This window comes from Eublepharis macularius, chromosome 5 (assembly GCF_028583425.1).
Source record: "Eublepharis macularius isolate TG4126 chromosome 5, MPM_Emac_v1.0, whole genome shotgun sequence".
NCBI classification, from domain to species: Eukaryota; Metazoa; Chordata; class Lepidosauria; order Squamata; family Eublepharidae; genus Eublepharis; species Eublepharis macularius.
This window is the reverse complement of record NC_072794.1, coordinates 4820858-4838035: the sequence shown is the minus strand read 5'-3', so window position 1 is coordinate 4838035 and position 17178 is coordinate 4820858. Positions and strand designations below refer to the sequence as shown.

The 17178-nt window shown below is 47.4% G+C and overlaps 2 protein-coding genes across 2 annotated transcripts; both read right to left on the bottom strand.

Moving 5' to 3' along the window:
* Positions 1-863: 863 nt before the first annotated feature.
* Positions 864-11554, bottom strand: MED26 (mediator complex subunit 26). The gene is made up of 3 exons (XM_054981952.1): positions 11211-11554; positions 5122-5196; positions 864-3615 (listed from the first exon to the last, which is right to left on the bottom strand). The coding sequence occupies exons 1-3, from the start codon at positions 11283-11285 to the stop codon at positions 1918-1920; spliced, it is 1848 nt and encodes a 615-aa protein (XP_054837927.1). The 5' UTR covers positions 11286-11554; the 3' UTR covers positions 864-1917.
* Positions 11555-14027: 2473 nt separating this feature from the next.
* Positions 14028-17166, bottom strand: SMIM7 (small integral membrane protein 7). The gene is made up of 5 exons (XM_054980668.1): positions 17048-17166; positions 15899-15940; positions 15420-15472; positions 14657-14747; positions 14028-14281 (listed from the first exon to the last, which is right to left on the bottom strand). The coding sequence occupies exons 1-5, from the start codon at positions 17071-17073 to the stop codon at positions 14266-14268; spliced, it is 228 nt and encodes a 75-aa protein (XP_054836643.1). The 5' UTR covers positions 17074-17166; the 3' UTR covers positions 14028-14265.
* Positions 17167-17178: the final 12 nt, after the last annotated feature.

The window sequence follows — 17178 nt, the reverse complement described above, 5'->3', positions numbered from 1 at the left end:
TTTAGCAGAGAAACTCAACAGGTAAGACTTTTCTGGCCTGAAAGTAAAAAGGAATGGGAAAAGTTTGACATGCTGTATTTTTGCGCAGGAAAAAGAAGGAAGGGGGAAGCAAGGTAGCCTCCCCAAGTTAGAGCTTCCCCAAATGCGGGATGCTGCTGAGCATAGGCAGAATGCTTCCCACATCAGTAGAGCACCTGCTCCACCCTACCCTTGTACTCTTGATAGTGCAGAGAGTCCTCACAGTTACTGAGGCAGGGGGACAGAGCTTTCTTTTCATACAGAAACTGGTTTGCATAGCCTGGTTGTCTCATCCCAGATGCGAAGGAGGTGTCCACCATTAGCTAGCATTGAGAAGCAAGTGTCTACACGGACACGAGCTCTATTTCTGTGGGCTTGGGCTATGCGCATCCTAGCTGAACGGAGCACACGAGGGCCAAATCATAGACGCAAGCTGCACTGTCTTGATTCTTTTACAGGAGAGAGAACTGGATGCCACAAGTGAAGTCTTCAGCTGTCATCACATTGACAAGAGCAGATTAACCTTGGCTGGAGGCTAATCCCAGTAAAGGGGTGTGTGTGTGTGTGTGTGTGTGTGTGTGTACGTGTGTGTACATGTGTGCGCGTGCGCGCATCCTCAACACAAATTGTAATTTCTCACAAACCAAAGAATTAGCTCCAACATTTTTCAACCAACATGGTAAAAACGATAAACATTTTAAAATCCACTGGGACAAGCACAACCTAAAGACAAAATAGCAACAAGTGGAACAACACATCCCTGTGGACCCAAACTAGGTACAAGTCACCAACCAAAGCTACTGTTCAATACATAAATATAAGAACAACAGTGCATTTTGTGCAAACTTCTTTTATTTCCACATTTATATCACAACGTGTCCACTTAAAGGACCAATAGCAAAGTTGCTCCTTCTGCGTCTTAGGAACACAGAAGTCTAGTTACTGTACATTCACTAAGGCTCTGTTTTTGCAAATCGCATTTGTGATGGGTATCCATAAGGCAAACAATATCTAAAGGAATGGTAACAAGTATATTTCCAGCATACAAACAGGCTCCCATTTCCCCCTTCACAGGACATTTACAAACTAGTAGCACCCTCATTAGTCTTAGATTTTTTTTAACAACAACAAAAAAAAAGAATGATTCTTCCCTCACTCCCCTACAAAAGGTTGCCGGGGAGTGCACACTGACTAGTGGTGATGCTGGGAGAACACATTTTCTGCAGCATCTCTTAGACTGGGTCGACATAAGCCCAGATCAGATGGCGTGGCCGCCTACAGAACGTTCAGCTGAAGGCAGCTATTTCCCCTCCCCACTAGATTTATGGCACACCACATCATTGCAAACCAGACCTCTGCACCAAGGGACTTTGAAGAGCACGCAACTGGTGAGCAAAGATGCAATGCAAAGAAGAGCGAACTACAGTTCTGCACAGTTCATCTACAAACATGTTGTTGTCATAGTATATTTCTTTAAAAGAAAAAGAAAACCAAATCAAGACAAATAAATAGACTCACCTACTGTGTTAATGTTCCACTTCCACAATGCCCGCCTGTACCTGCCTGTCCTCAGATTCTGGCATTCAGAGTGCTGGAAACACCTCTCACTTCTTGGGTACTAACACTTTTTAGGGGCTGGCTTGCTAGAGATTTTGGAACTCAACGTATTATGTGTGTTTTTAAATCAACGTTCATTATGCCTTTCTTTGCAATTTGTGTTAGTAAACTGGTAGCAGCACCTCACAAAAAGGAGGAACTGCCAGTATTCAGCTCTTGTACATACCCTCTGCTTGGTGAGCCTGTTTCAGCGCAACGGGAGCGGGGTGGGGATGGGGGGTGGTGCAGCACCTGCCCGTTTTACTATCTGCCAGTGTAAAAAGCATCTTAGCAAAACTGTACTCAGTCTAGGCAGACATACGGAAGGATGTTCAGGCGCCCATCATCCCCATGTGGGTCTAGCGATATGCACTGCGTCCAATCATACCAGTTACCCTGTGTATCATAGCAACCATTCACACCCGGCCAACGGTGGTCGGATACTCTGTCGAGGTCCTCCCTCGTAACCTCTCGTGTCACCCCAGGCAAGTTTGTGGGTTTGCTGCTGATAGGAGCCAGAACATGGGTCTTTCTGGCTTCCCTCCTAGTGCTTTCCTCCTGCTTTAAATATTGAGACATGAAGTAAGGGGCCCCTGGAGTTTGCACTCCTGAAGAGGACAGCAAGGTACTCTGCCTATCCAAGTAGGACTGAATGATTTCATTCCTGGACAATTCTTTCCAATTAGTTTGTTCAAAGGGACTCTGTAACAGGGGCGGGGTTTGCTCCTGCTTGACTGTGTCTGTCCTGTGCTGCTGGGCAGGAGCAGGGAGGTCTGCTGGCAGAGAGTCCCTCTGTGTTAAAGGTTTAATTTCACCCGTCTTGGGGTCAAAGGTGAGCCGCCTCTCCTTTTTTAACCGGACAGGCTTGACACCCGCTTCTATTGCCTGCCCATCCAAGTTGACCACGTAGTCTTTGGGCCGATATTTTTTCTTCTTTTTGCTTTCAGACCCTGATGCAGCACTGTCGCTGTCCATCTTTGAGGTGTCTGGCAAGAAGCCAGCCAGGGATATCAGAGACTCAGCAAGGTGCAAGCCACTCCCACCACCAGGGGATACTCCTGCGGCGAGCCAATGCTGACTCTCGGGGGCTGCGTGCTGCTCCTGGGAGTGCAGAGGTGGTTCTGGGCTCGCCTGCTGAGATGCCTCCAACCTATTTACCAGTGCCGGTGGCGTTGACGGCTGGGTCAGAGGAAGAGGTGGTGACAAGGGCACTGCCAATGCAGCATCTAGGAGAGGCGGCCTTGGAGATGGAGTTGGCACAGAGCCCTTGGGAGAGCATGTGGTCTGCTGCCAAGCAAATGTTTCTAGCCTGACACTCCTCAGGCTGAAGGAGGAGCAACGGGGGCTCTTGGGTTGGCTGGCAACCTCCTCCACTTTCTCTTGCTGCTGCTGCTGCTGCAGCAGCACTGCCGTCTTAATCAACGAGGAAGTTCCAGGTTTGAAGAGCCCTGGAGAACTGGTATGGGGTCTGACCGCATTGACTGGAATCTTACTAGGCTTTTCATTTTCACCAAGCTCCACCCGGCTCCCTTCTGGCCCAGATAGTATGGTCACCTCTGGAGGACTGGGGAAACTCTTTGGGCTCCCCCCAATCCCATTGGTGGGGGGTGGGGAAGAGTTCTGTAATACTTCATAGTTGGTTTTAGAAACTTTTGATGGAGGAAGGCTCTGGTGGCCATCATGGTGTTCACCTCTCCGCTTCCGGCTCCCTGGCTTCTCTGATTTTGGAGAGTTCAACTTTTGGACATCATTCCTGTTCTTCACATCATGAATGGACTTTGATCCAATCACAGCCACAGAAGGGGATTCCATGCGGCAGTTGTGAGCGCCGCCATTTGCTGATCCAGGTGGATTTGTCAACCCCCTTGAGACAGCCTCATTTGGTGTTACAGGCTCGATCAGCTTCTGCCAATTCCTCAACAGTTTTTTTGCACGCTTAGCCAGCTCCTCATTCTTCGTTTTCTTCCGCACATCGTTGATCAGCTTGCCCAGTCTTGTTTCCTGTTTTAAAAAAAACAGAGGAAGAGACATGTCACTTGACAAGAATCACGATCAAATGGTACTCTGGTCACCATTAATCTCACAGCTTGCAAGAGCAGAGGAAGGGGCTTTTCCCTCCTCCTCCTCCAAACCATCACACCTGGAAAGGCTTCCTCACAGAGCAGCTTGATTCTGGAGGAAGATTCCTGTAGTCTTGTTTCCCCGCTCCTGATAACCATAACTTCAGTAGAACCAGAAGAGTGCAAGGAACAAGGTGTACACACTCATACACACACACCATCACCCCCACCCCACTGTGGCAAGATTAACTGTCTGCTTCAGAGTTCAGGTTACTAGGGCAGAACACAGCTCACCACTAAAATAAGCTAATAAGATTTGGGAAGGGAGTCTGCGAGCCACTCCTGCATGTATCAGAAGAAACAGGATGGCTGAGTGTGCAAAGGGAAGCAGGGGCTTGAAATGTCCTACAAATCAAGGATTGAGTTCAAGCCAACTGGAAGTCAGTGTCTGTTTTGCTAACAAACACTGGCAGAGGGAGATTGTGAGCTTCCATGGAATTCCCCAGTTTAGAGTGACACGTGGGCTACAACATGTTAAGCCAATCCTTCGACTTTGCAGCTCTGGCGTATCCTGCCCATGAACGATCAGCAAGTTTTCTTTACATAATGGGCTGTATGTTTTCAGGGCATTAAATAGGAAACAGCACTGGTGGTGCGAGACTAGGTAGACTTTCTTTAGTAGCATTCCTTCAGCTCACAGCAGTAATCTCCCCCCCCCCCGCCTCACTTAAGATGCTGTGGGCCTCACACTTCTGCTAAGGACCCTCAGCCCACATCAACTCTGCCTCACGTGCCATGCAGGCCAGCCTGATGTAGTCGCCATTTACTACATGGCAAAGTGACACTGCTCCTCATGGAGCTATGCTACTGCCTTCCCACACTAAGGGCAATGGCAACAAGGCAGGTCTGGCCTCTGCATTAAGTGCTGAATTAAGCCAAAATTAAACAAGGTGAGAAACAACAAGAGCATTTTGCTACCAAGTGCCATGACTGCCAACTTTTCCTCTTCTCCAGCTCTTGGCAAGCAGCAGCAGCAATGAAGGGAGGGGGGCTGCTCACAGTCAGAAACAGAACAGAAGGCCTTCCACCTTATTCCAGCCTGGCATTCCAAAAACAGGGATTGGAAAGCCAAACCAAATGGTCATTGCTGTGATGGATCCAGAGGAGTTAGCCGTGTTAAGTCTGTAGTTGCAAAGTAATAAAGAATCCAGTAGCACCTTTAAGACTAACCAGCTTCATTGTCTCATAAGCTTTCGAGAACCACAGCTCAAAAGCTGACTATGCATCTGACAAAGACAGCTGTGGTTCTTGAAAGCTTATGCTACAATAAAGTTGGTTAGTCTTAAAGGTGCTACTGGACTCTTTACTGCAGTGATGGCTGCTCTTGTAGACCTCATTCCAAACAGAGAGGATCATCAAGGAGGGAAGGCTTGATATGGAAACATACCTCAAGGGCCTCTTTGGTAATGGGGTATTTCTCCAAACTGGAGATCACTTCCAGTACTGCCACCATGTTATGTATCTGAGGAGAAAAGGAAAGAACAGAAAATATAACTGGCATCGAGGGAAGACAATGGGTCCTCTGAAGCTGAAGTACTCTGCGTTGTACCACACTGGGAAGCAGAGCTTAAATGTCTGGCATGCGTCCTCAAATACATGGCCACTGAGATAGAGGACAGCCCCAATGCAGATATTCAACACATTCATTCAGACTTAGAAGCCAGCTGACAGTCCCTTCAGAAAGAGAACTTAGGGGAGACACTACCTACTAGTGCAGGTCTCTTGCGACAATGGAAACATTCACTATTTTGACTCAGCTACTTGACACTAGAGAGCTTCTGTGTTGCCATTGTGTTCACTGTAACATGCACCACCAACCTATGAGTACATGCACATCGTAACAGCTAAATAACTTAATGAAAGCCTCAAAGTCAGCACCAGAAAACAGCCTGGTGTGCTTAGCAATGGGACACACATTACGTCACCCTGTAGGCCAAGACAGGCCTCAGGTAAAGCCACAAAAGCCATGAGCAGGAACGTTTCTTGCAAAAGTCCAGTCCTCAACAGTCAAGGCCCAGTAGCAGCCAAGGTAAAGAGGCAGCCCATTGGCCTCTTTCTGGTTGGGCACCAAAGGGACAGACTGCAGTGACTCACACCACAAACTTGCAATTTGCTAGCTTCACAGACCTGCATCTCCAAAGAGATTTACATATGATGTTATTTGCCCTACTGATCTAGGGTTATGCATTTGGTAAACTAGGCTGGGTCTAGTGCTAAACTACAGCTAGAGAATTCAGCCATTCTTTGATATCCCCCTGGAATCTTGATAGCACAAGCGCAACACTACACAGACAGATAGTTCTGAAGCAGCACAGTGTACCGTAGACAAACTCAGAGCTCCAGGATTTGCTCTTATTGGACTCTAAATCGCCACCAGTCTCAAAACTTGCTGTCCTACCACAGACCAACATGGTTAGCCACCTAAAACTATCAAAGAACGCCATAAGCGACATCACAAACCAAGGAAATCTGGCTGTTTCAAAGGACTGAGGGGAAAAGGAAGGATGCAGATACAGCTGCATGGCTGTGTAGATGACAGAACAAATGCAACAGATTTACAGGCTTCCTCAGGAGGTAATGGGCCCTCCTTCATTGGTGGTTTTTACGAAGAGGCTAGATGGCAATCTGTCAGCACCGATGAGTCTATGACTCAATATGAACGTATGCAGATTGGGAGAGCGAGGGCATGAAGAGATGAGATGGTGCAAGGCTCCTGTGGCCCTGTCTTATATGCCCAGGGTAATACCGATTGCCACTTTGGGGTCAGGAAGGAATTTTCCTCCAGACCAGATTGGTTGGGCATCCTGGAGGTTTTTTGCCTTCCTCTGGGCATAGAGCAGCAGTCACTGGGGGAATGAGGGGGGGATAGCTGTGGGTTTCCTGCATTGTGCAAGGGTTTGGAATAGAGGATCTTTGGGGTTCCTTCCTGCTCTATGTTTCTATACCACAAAACACCTGTAAAGTAAGAGGTGAACAAGTCAGACCCTTGGCCAAAGATATGCTAACTTGATTAGGACTCCAGAGGAACACTTGCTCCCAAAGCACATAGTTCTCAGGTAATAAGAGAGCTCCAAGTGGGAGCAGGCACACAAACACAGGAAGGCTGCTCCAAGTGACCTCTCCTCCCGTGATCCCTTATTTATCTCCCCAATGAGGAAACACATTTGGCTTACAACGTTGTTCTTCTCTCCTTCATTTTATCCTTGGGACACCACCTTGTGGAACAGGCTGACAGACAGTGTCCCAAGGGCACTCAGAGAGGTTCTGCAGTAGAGTGGAAATCCACAGCTAGGTCTCTCATTTTAGTCCAGCACTTTAACCATTATACTAGACTATCCATTCCATTACCAAGTACAAAAATACACAAAATGGCCAGTCTGGTCAAAGTGTGAAGGAAGGGAAGGAAAGGGGAAAGGGGAAGGAAGGAAGATACCAATAGATTTGGGTAAAATGTTTGAAGTGCGGGGGACACCAACAATGGAATAAGCTTCCCACACTGGGCATGAACAGTCAACCCTGAGCTACACTACAGTTGAGGAAGCTCAATGTATACTGACAAGAGGTTTCACAAGTAGTTGCGAGCAAACAAAGTGGTTGTGCAGACAGGCAGTCAAGAAACTCCACTCACTTTAAAACAAACCTGGAAGGCCAGCACCACTGTTATTAGAGAAGGCAAGGGTCATTTGTATCTTCAAGGAAACCACAGCAAGACACGCCCCCCCCCCCCACCTTCAAACCAGCAGGACATTAAAAGGTTACACAACAGGGACAAGAGATGAGCAGCTGGACAGACTTAACTTTCTGAAAGGCTACCACTGAAGTACCCCCCCCCCAAAAAAAAGAAAAAGGCCAAAACAGGATGTGCAAGATAACAGATACTGAAAGAATGAAAGAAAAGCCAGCCCCAAATCTTCATGATATGAAGATGTGATATTTGGGAGTGGGATAGGGCGAGAGAGGAGGTGAAAGAGAAGCTGCACTTGGGCTAACAGCACCCAACATCTACACTTGGCAGTACAAATACTTACTCCTAGATCAGCGAAGAATCCAAGGCCTGGAACTCAATCCAATTTCTGCTCCTCAAGCATCAGCTCACTAGGAAGCCTTCAGACAGTCACATGAAACACAGCACCACTTATAGGGTTATTGCAGGGGGTCTCATTATGTGATGCGTTCTGAACACATGAAATGTGCTATATACATATAATAGGAGTGAGGGATGCATCATGCTAGCAAGGCTTGCGAATGACATCACTCTAAATGGTTCAATCTTTGTAGAAAGAAAGATTTGGGGAAGCAGCTACTGAATCCAATGTAGCCAAAACCCATTACCTGTGCACCAGGATGAAAAGGCATCTTTCACAGCTGCAGAGAGTAGTGTGGCCTACATTCCTCTGGTCTTGTTTTAGCCATTGGGCTCCAATGCACCCTGCTGCTATCAAACAACTCTGGACTGCTTAAGACAACAAGAGAGGGCCAAACTAAAGCCCACAGAGGAGTCACATCAGCCTAAACCTGTTCAGTGCTGTCAGTAAGGAATGACCCGCTTGAGGAGGGGGAAATCAAATAGTGAACTTCCAGAAGGGCTGGCTGTATGGAACCAGGTCAACTAAACACAGCCCTTCATTTTTCTAATTTGGATCTTCTCACTCCTAAACAAAATCTGTGAGCAGCTTAATCATCATTAGCTGTTGAAGCTCCAGTTCTCTTTAACATGGAGACTGTACCTGTATTAAGCCTGAAATATTTGTAGAGTGCCGTGATGCATTCTATCACCACCACCCAATCCAATTCATGGATTCTGTAAACTAAGGAAAGCAACCTCTGTCATTGCTTATACAAGGAATTCATATTATTGGCATCTGCTGCAGTCTGAATTCATCCACATGAGTTACTAAAACAGTTGTGTTGATGGATATGCAAGTAGGTGAACATCAGAAAGAGCCTTTGATCAGACCAATGAGAGTCCACCTAGTCCAGCACCCTGTTTTATATAGTGGCCAACTAGTTGCCCCAGAGGGCCAACAAACAGAGCATAGAGGCCAAGGGCTTCCTCTAAGGTTGCCTCCTAGCACAGGTGAAGTCCAGGACAGACAAAATATAAATTAAATAAATACTCTGAGGTTTGCTACATATGTAGAGGCTAGTCCCATTGAACTTTTCAAGTCCTCTAAATATGCTCACGGCCATCACTACATAGCAGCAAACCCCACAATGTAATTACTCTTTGTGTTAAGAAATGCTCTCTTGTTCATCCTGACTCTATTCAGTGACCACAAAGTTCTCTCTATTCACTCTCACCACCCCATGCATAATTTAAACTTCTACCCTGTCCCTCCATAGAAATCATTTGTCTAAACTGAAAAGCCCCAGATGTCATCCAGAGCTTATAATATTAAAAATGCTCTGTTATTCAATATGTTAAGCAAATTATGACAAAAACAGGAGTGCAGCTCAGAAGCAAATCCTTCAGTTATGACAAGGATGAACCTGAAGTAGACTCCTTTGACCCAGAAGAGCTTTCTCAACACAGCTAACTCCCCAAGCAGCTCAACACCACCATCTTAGACCAGACATTCACAAATTGGGGGGGGGGGGTTTGCATCAAATGACCGTATGACTTCAGTACTATCATTTACAAAGCTTTTTGGTTTGTCATATCTATGGGACCGCCTCTCTCCCCATGTTCCACCATGGCAGCTTCGCTCATCTGAGCAGGGCCTTCTTTAGATGCTATCTCGCACATGGGCAACATCAACAGCTGCCTGTACAAGAACATTCTCTGTAGGGGCCCCCACCTTATGGAATGGCCTGCCTGCAGAAGTTAGGAAAGCTCCCACTCTCCTGGCCACCCACAAAGGGCTTTTTACTCAGATAAGAAGGTTGTCCTGTAATGAAGTGATCTCAAAGCAATCCATCAGGAAAGGGATAGGGAGGGATCACAGACTTCCCTACTATTGCTGTAAATAGTGAGAGACCATAGACTGCACTACTATTGCTGCAAGTACTGGGTGGTTCCCATGTTGTTTCATATGTCAAGCTTAAAACCGCTCATGCTCCGTTCCAGCATTTCTTCAGCTCTGCATTGGATTTCTGCTGGTTTTTAAATCTTTGCAAATGTGCAAGTATACACCCATTACATGTTTACTGAAATGTCTTTGATATGAACTGTACTGGCTCACATTGTGTAATCCACCTTGAGTCTCAGTGAGAAAGGCAGTCTTATTTATAAATAAATAAAAATGTGTGTCAGGCCTGGGAAAGAGCAAACGTACAACACAAGATTAGTGGCTGGGGGTGGGGGCACAGTATAGGCAGCAAAAGTGCAGGACATTTGGGCAAAAGTGTGGGAGATGCACAAAGATTTGAAAGGTCAGATAGCAAATTCCATAAAAGTGTGGCAGAGACCCTACAAGGATTTGGGCTTTGGAACACAACACCTCAAAGATTCTACAGGGTTGTGCAAAGCAACAAAATCAAAGAAAGGGTTAAGGACGTGAAATATATTCAACTCAAGAAACGGGCAGCAAAATAGCCAATGAAGTGGGGGAGAACACTTTCAAGTACACAGAAAGGGGACAAGTAGTACAGTATTACAAGGTAAGGAGTCCAAGTACACAGAAATGGACCAGAAGCACCGTACAATCCCTCTGCCCACAGCTAAAGCAACCTAGACCCATTGACATGCCAGGCAAAAGCCCGGCTCTCTAGCAGAACAGCTTTAGTGCTGCCTGACCTGGATGGTACTACTCCCAAGTCACCGGGCCAAGCAACTGTGTGTGTGTTGGAAGAGATGGACAGGACACACAGCAACTGTTGGTAGAATAAGAGAGAAAGGAAGGTATCTGGGGCAGACATTAGAAACTTGGAGAGGAATCCCCAAGTGAAACACACCATAGCAAGGAAAGGGACTTATGTTTTAATCTGGAACAAAACGAATGGGGTTGTCCCCGTCCTCTTTAGGGAGGGGTAGACAAAGAAGATAATCTGGATAAAGACTGGGGGTGGGAGATGTCAAGAAGCTTGCACGGTGCAGTCTAAAAGGAAAGACAACTAGCTGTGATCTCGCTTCAAACCTCAGCTTTGCTGCAAGTTCACCATGTCGCCTTAAAAGCACACCTCTACACCCCTCCCCATCCTTATACAACATGGGGGCCATGAGACCCCTGGCCTACCTCACAGGGCTGTTATAAAGACGAAGGAGCGCTTAAAAACGCGACGGTGTGACACGAAGCAGCCACTGCAGACCAGCTGGGGAGAGCGGCGAATTAAGCCGCTGGACAGGTGGGTGAAAAGAGCAGCAGACCGAGCGAAGGCGAGCACGCGCGAGCGAAGGAGGAAGGGAGCGCGCAGGTGAGGAGCCAGGCCTCGGGCCCCGCCGTTCGCCGCTCCCGGCCGCCCGCCTCGCCCACTGGGGCCAGCAGTGGCGGGGTGCCGTCCCCTCCCGCCCGACACCCTGTCCCCGGCCACACTCACGTTGCTGTGGGGGTCGATGGCCTGCAGCAGCCGGTCCCTGATCTGCTGCGGGGAGGATCCCGGAGCCGCTGTCATTGCCTCCCTGGGGGGAGGCGTGGGGGAGGGGGGAGCCGAGACGGGCGGGGGGAGGAGGCGGCGGCCCCCCTCTTCCTGCCGGCCCCCCTCCCGCCCCTGCCGGCCCCTCTTCCCGGCCTCACTCGCCGGCCTCGCCGCGGGGCAGCTGGCGCCGCATGTTCCTCTCGCGAGCCCCGCCGGGAAGCGGAGGGAATCGCAGCGGCGGCGACGGCGGGCGGGGGGAGACCGGCTCGGCCTGGCCTGGCCTGGCCTGGGGCTCGGCTGGGAGGAGGCGGAGGCCGAACTCAACTGTGGGCAGGAGCCAGCCCGCGCGGTGTACCATGGGACACGCCGTACGTGACGCCACGACGCACCGGCTTCGGGCGGAGACGCAACAACCCTCCTCCCCGCCCCCTTGTGTGCGCGCGCCTCTCGCTCGGGAGGTGGAGCGGAAAGAGAACGCGGCTGCTCCTCAGCGCCTGCGCAAAAGCACCCTCGCGACCCTTGAGTATTGGGGCGGGGGAGGCGGAGGAGAGAAAAAGGCGGGAAAGGGGAGGCGGGCTGGAGAGAAAAGTGTCGTGACTGACCCCTCTTCTCCTGTGGATCCCCGCAGTTTTCACAAAAACGTTTTAATCGTCTCATCGTCTTTGGCCTACTACCTTGCCATTAAAAAAAAAATACAGCGAAATTTAAACAAAGGGCTTCGTTCATACCCGGCAGATTTTATTCCCTTTTTTTTCCAATTCTGAATTAAATCCACCCACTTTTACTGTTTCATCTTAAAACTAAAGGGTGGGAGCAGATTCAATTTAAAATTAAGGCAAGTGGAGAACAATAGACCTCAATTCAAGATCACATAGGGGAAGCACTGGTTTTAAAAACTGAATTAAATAAAATCTTTTTAAATTGCATTGCATTTGATTAAAAATGGAAATAAAAACCACTCTTAACCAGGCATTATCCCCCTGGAACCTACAAAGCCAGAATATATGTTGTTTTTGCACGCGCGCGCACACACACACACAATTTCTAAAAGTTAACTTTTTGTGAAAGAATAGCTCTGTTCCTGGACATGGACCTTGTCCTCCCTTCTCCAACACACACCGCATGACAAGCAAGGCCTGGGTTTGCCAGGTGTTTAGGGTTTAGTATTTTGGGTATTTAGGGTTTAGTATTTTGGGGGGCTGTCCAGGAAAAACATCCCCCAAGTATCAGACACCTGGCCCAGCCCCTCCCCCGTCAGTTGCCTAGCTGGTCTCCTGCAGCTGTGCAGAAGTGGCCGGCCAGCCCTGGCGCCTAGGTAGCTTCCTGTGGTGGCACAGTGGTACTCAGGAGCAGCCAACCAGCCCAGGTGGGCTCCTGTAGCTGCATAGTTCCACCTAGGGGTAGTGCCCAGAAGTGGGGGATGGGTGGCCTGATGATGTCACTTCCTGCAGATGAATCTTCCCCCTCCCACCTCTCTCCAGGGTCCAGCATCAGTCTGGACCCCATCTGGCAACCCTAGCAATGCCAGACCCTCAGATGGGGGCAGCAGCTTTTCTAAAATGGTTGCTAAAATAGACATATAAAATATAAATCCATTCAAAGCCTTTTTAAATGGGGAAAACTCCTCCTGTCTCCTCAGAAAGCACTTGGAGAGTAATGTACACAGTGTCTGAGGCATGAATGTAACACCTCATGTTCAATGTTGATGCTTTGCTTAGACAACAGCTTTTTCAAATTTCTGCAATCCTAGTCCTATATTATTGCTTATTAGATGTATCATCCAATTGATTGCAGTGACTTATATTGTGTAATCTAAGAAAGGCAAACTCGAAATACTGTGTAATCTAAGAAAGGCGAACTTGAAATGTTTAATAATGAATTTGTATTGAAGGCAAGGTGACATAGTTTTGTGGATCTGAAGCATTACACTTGAAGGAAATATGCATCCTGCCCTGCTAGCTTATCAAGGAACTGAGATGGGTCCCAGGGCTCCCCTGGCTTGCAGAGCACCCCCTCCAAGGGTGTATTCCTTGCCTCTCTCTTCACACCCTGGAAAGCAGGAGACACAGAATATCGGCCACCACTAGGGTTGCCAGGTCCCCCTACCTTCCTGGGGGGGGGGGGGAGGCACCCCTTACGTGTTTGAGAATCTTTGCATGTGCACAAAGCGCAGGCACGCTCCTAACACCAACAAGAGGACATCACTTCCAGGAGTGATGTCTTCATGCAGGCTGTGGGGGTGCTCCTGCACTTTGCACCAGGCCAATTCATAACGTATCAGCCTGTTTGGTGTCCAAATCAGCCTGATACAAAGTGCAGATGCACTCCCACAGCCTGTGCAACGACATCAGTTCCAGAAGTGAGATTGTTATGCCATGCCGAGAGTATGCTCCGGGAGGCCCATTCCCACACCTTTTCCCTCCGCTGGCCAGGTGAGTGGTGGTGAGGGGCAGAGACTGGGAGTGGGGGATACCTCACCTCCAATGGGGGAATGGCAACCTTAGCCACCACATACATCGAACACCCCCCCTCCACCCCGCCAGCTGCTTCAGTTTGTTCCACAATATTGAAAAAGTAGATCTCTCAGCACAGCAGGAACCAGTTGGTGTGAGCTGTCTAAGACTAACATGAAGCCAGAGCCTGCCTCAGGCATGAATGGCACCACAGGCCCCCTCTAGATCCTGTACAGGACCAGGCCCCCTGGGAGGAAGGAACGTGGTTGGAAGCCCAACTGTCCCCAAGAATCAAGGTAGAGGCCAAAAAGAATTCACCTTATTCCAGCCACAGAAACAAGCTTTATTTGCTGACTAGCTCTCAGAAGAAAACGTGTTCAATTTTCACAAAGGCATTCTGCTCAAAAATACACATGCAAAGCGTTCCTCTAATATTCTGGGAGAAAGAACAGGACAGAATCCATTACTAAAAACTTAGCAATCTTTTACTCCATAAGGTCGAAAGGTCATATTTCCAGAAGAATGCCATCTCCAAGGACGTCACTTCAGTCCACCAAATGTGTTTAAGATCCAAATAATCTAGTGAAAGATAAGAAGAGGTAAAATTAATGATGAACTTTTTATCTCTGTTACTGTTACCAGGAATATCAATATCATCACCTCCTTACTGAAGGTGAACACTGAAAACCACCCAACGAGTTGATGGCTGAGGCAAGACCTGAACCTCCCACCTCACAAGCTATGGCCTAAACCTTTCTCCAGCTCATTTAGATAAGCATGTCTGGATCAGTTCTGTTTCTCCCATTTTGTGACACAGTTTCACTGCTAAGAGATGCTCTTATAAACTGGACTAGATGGGGAATAGTTTTTTCACAAAGCTTCGTTTGTCTTTTACAAACACTGCTTTGAGAACACATAATAATTATATAAATGCTAAAGCCAGGGCACACTTACACAATCATACAGAACATCATGAAGATATTCCACAAGGCTATGAAAATCCGGAAGTACCTCAGACTCAGCAAAAACTCTCTGATATTATCACCTAAGTGAAAGAAAGAATAAATTAAATGGCCAGCATATATCTCCCCACCTACACTCCTATGCACTGACAAAATAATCACAATAATTATTAATATTGTTACCAAAATGGGAAAAAGGCAGTGCACAACTCATCTTTTAAAAAAGAGAGAGTGAAAGTAGGAGATTGAGAAAAAAGAAAAGTAGAAAAGAAAAAAATAAGAGTAATAGAACATTAAATATTTGAGGGAATGGAACAAAGAGAAGCTAAAACAAACACAGCACCACAAATGTACAAGACACTACACAGTGACAGAAGTGATACAAGAAAATTTATATGAAGCACAGCTGAAAGGAGAGGTCAGACACTAATAGAAGACATGTTCAGAGCCCTTTATAAGAATGATCTGAGTGAGGACCCCAACGAGCCAAGGATTTATTATTCTGAGCTATCATTTAGGAACTGAACATCTACAATATCCATATTGCAGCAAGAAGTTGGAGATATTTGTCAGAAAGAAGGGCATAATACCTGTTGCATTCCCTGCATTATAAGGATTGTTTCTTGTACCCTTCCCATGCTAAAGAGTTGACCAGAGGGCACTGAGGGAAGGACTGAGAAACTGACTATGGCTGGCATGAAACATTCCAGCATAACATCCTATACTGAAACTCCATGGTGGTTTGAACTTTTTACCTGTGGTTGGTTCCTTCACCTCTTCACCAAATCCCTGGCTCTCCTTCTTCTTCCTGAGAGGCAGACATACACAGAATTGTGGACAAACGCTCCCTCAGCAAAGGACAAATGGGAAGAGACAGAGAGTTCCAAACAGCACAAAATGTCAAAACACAGAAGATGCTTCAAAAGATGCTTTGAAGCTGTTTGGGGACAGGTTGGGAGGACTAGAGGTTAAACATATTAATCTGTCTTAAGCTATATCAACTCACTTCAGGCAGCAGTTTTCCAGCTTCCCTGGGTGAGGCCTTTCCCATGCCCTTTATGTTGACAGGTCAGAGAGTGATCCATGTGATAAACACCAAGCAACAAGACTGTCTGACTAGTAACCCAGACTGGCGATTAAGCACTGAATCCAAACCACAGGTTATTTCCAAAAGCTCTGCCATCATAACCCCACCCCATCCAAATCAGACAGTTCTAGTTCCTCTAGCACTTACAGCCTGAAGTTCAACACTGCTCCTGCATTGACCAACAGCGTCCTATGCAAAAGAGGAAAAGAAAAGAAGTTACATCCACTCAGCTGTGGAGAAATGGCATTATTATTTATCTATTTAAAACATTTGTATGCCACTTTTCTGCCCAAAATACAATCCCCAAGGCCAGGACCATCAATATTTCTCAACATTTACCCCATCCTCCCCATCCCAGAACATCCTTAAATCCTGATTTTTAGAGACAAAGGAGAGTGTAAAGGGAACAACTTAGGGGCAGCTGTTTCTCAAGGCATCTCCAGCTCAAGAACCCTTTTTCTCTTGGCAAAGCTTCAGCACTTTTCACAGCTGCACATCTTGTCTACTATTCTCTTCAACATCTGAGGATTTATGGTAGGATACCATCTGTTTGTTCTCCTATCAGTAAAAGGCTACCAAACCAAAGAGAGAAGAGCTGTCAGGTTGTAAACATTGCTGATTGGGGACAAGTATGCAACATTTTTATTTATTTACTCTCCCTGGAAACAGGCTCAGAGTGGATTACAGCATGAATACATAATTACAATAAACAACATTTAAATTATAAAATACATATGGGCGGCAACCCAAGTTGCTTCAATTCTCTCTCCTCTCTCTTCCCACTTTCACCTCTTTTCAAGAAATAAGATACAAATCCCACAACTGAAGGAACGTGCTGCCCCCCCCCCACACACACACACACTATATTTGCTTCCGTATTTGGCTTATTGCGTTTCCTTTTGGCTCATTGATTGAATACATTGCGGCACTTTTGTAACTTACACTTTTTCAATTAGGTTTCTGTTTGTTTTTGGTTTTGCTCTATGAAACCGAAAGGCCAAGAGACTACAGATAAATGAGATTTACAATAAAATTTAAAACACAACGGTTAAGGTATTTTTGTTGCTCATAATAATAGGCATCACTCGGCGACAGCTGCTTTGGGGACAAAGAAATAATCCGGCAGGCGCAACTTCCCGCTGCTTAAGACCCTTCCCCGACCGGCACAATCCGGCCTCTGCAGCCCCCCCTCTGCCCGCACCGCGTAGTTTAGAAGAGGCAGCAAGACAGCCCGGCGCCCCCTCCTCTTGAGGGGCGGCTGCAGCGCCTCTCGACACCCCCCCCCTCCTTCCTTACCCGCAAATCAGCAAGTCCCCCAGCATCCTGCCCCTTCCAGTCCCCGGAAACGGAAATCTCCCCGGACACCGGAAAACTGCGCCTCAACCAATCAGCAGGGGCTTCTCCCCCCCCTCCGCGGGGAGAGGCCC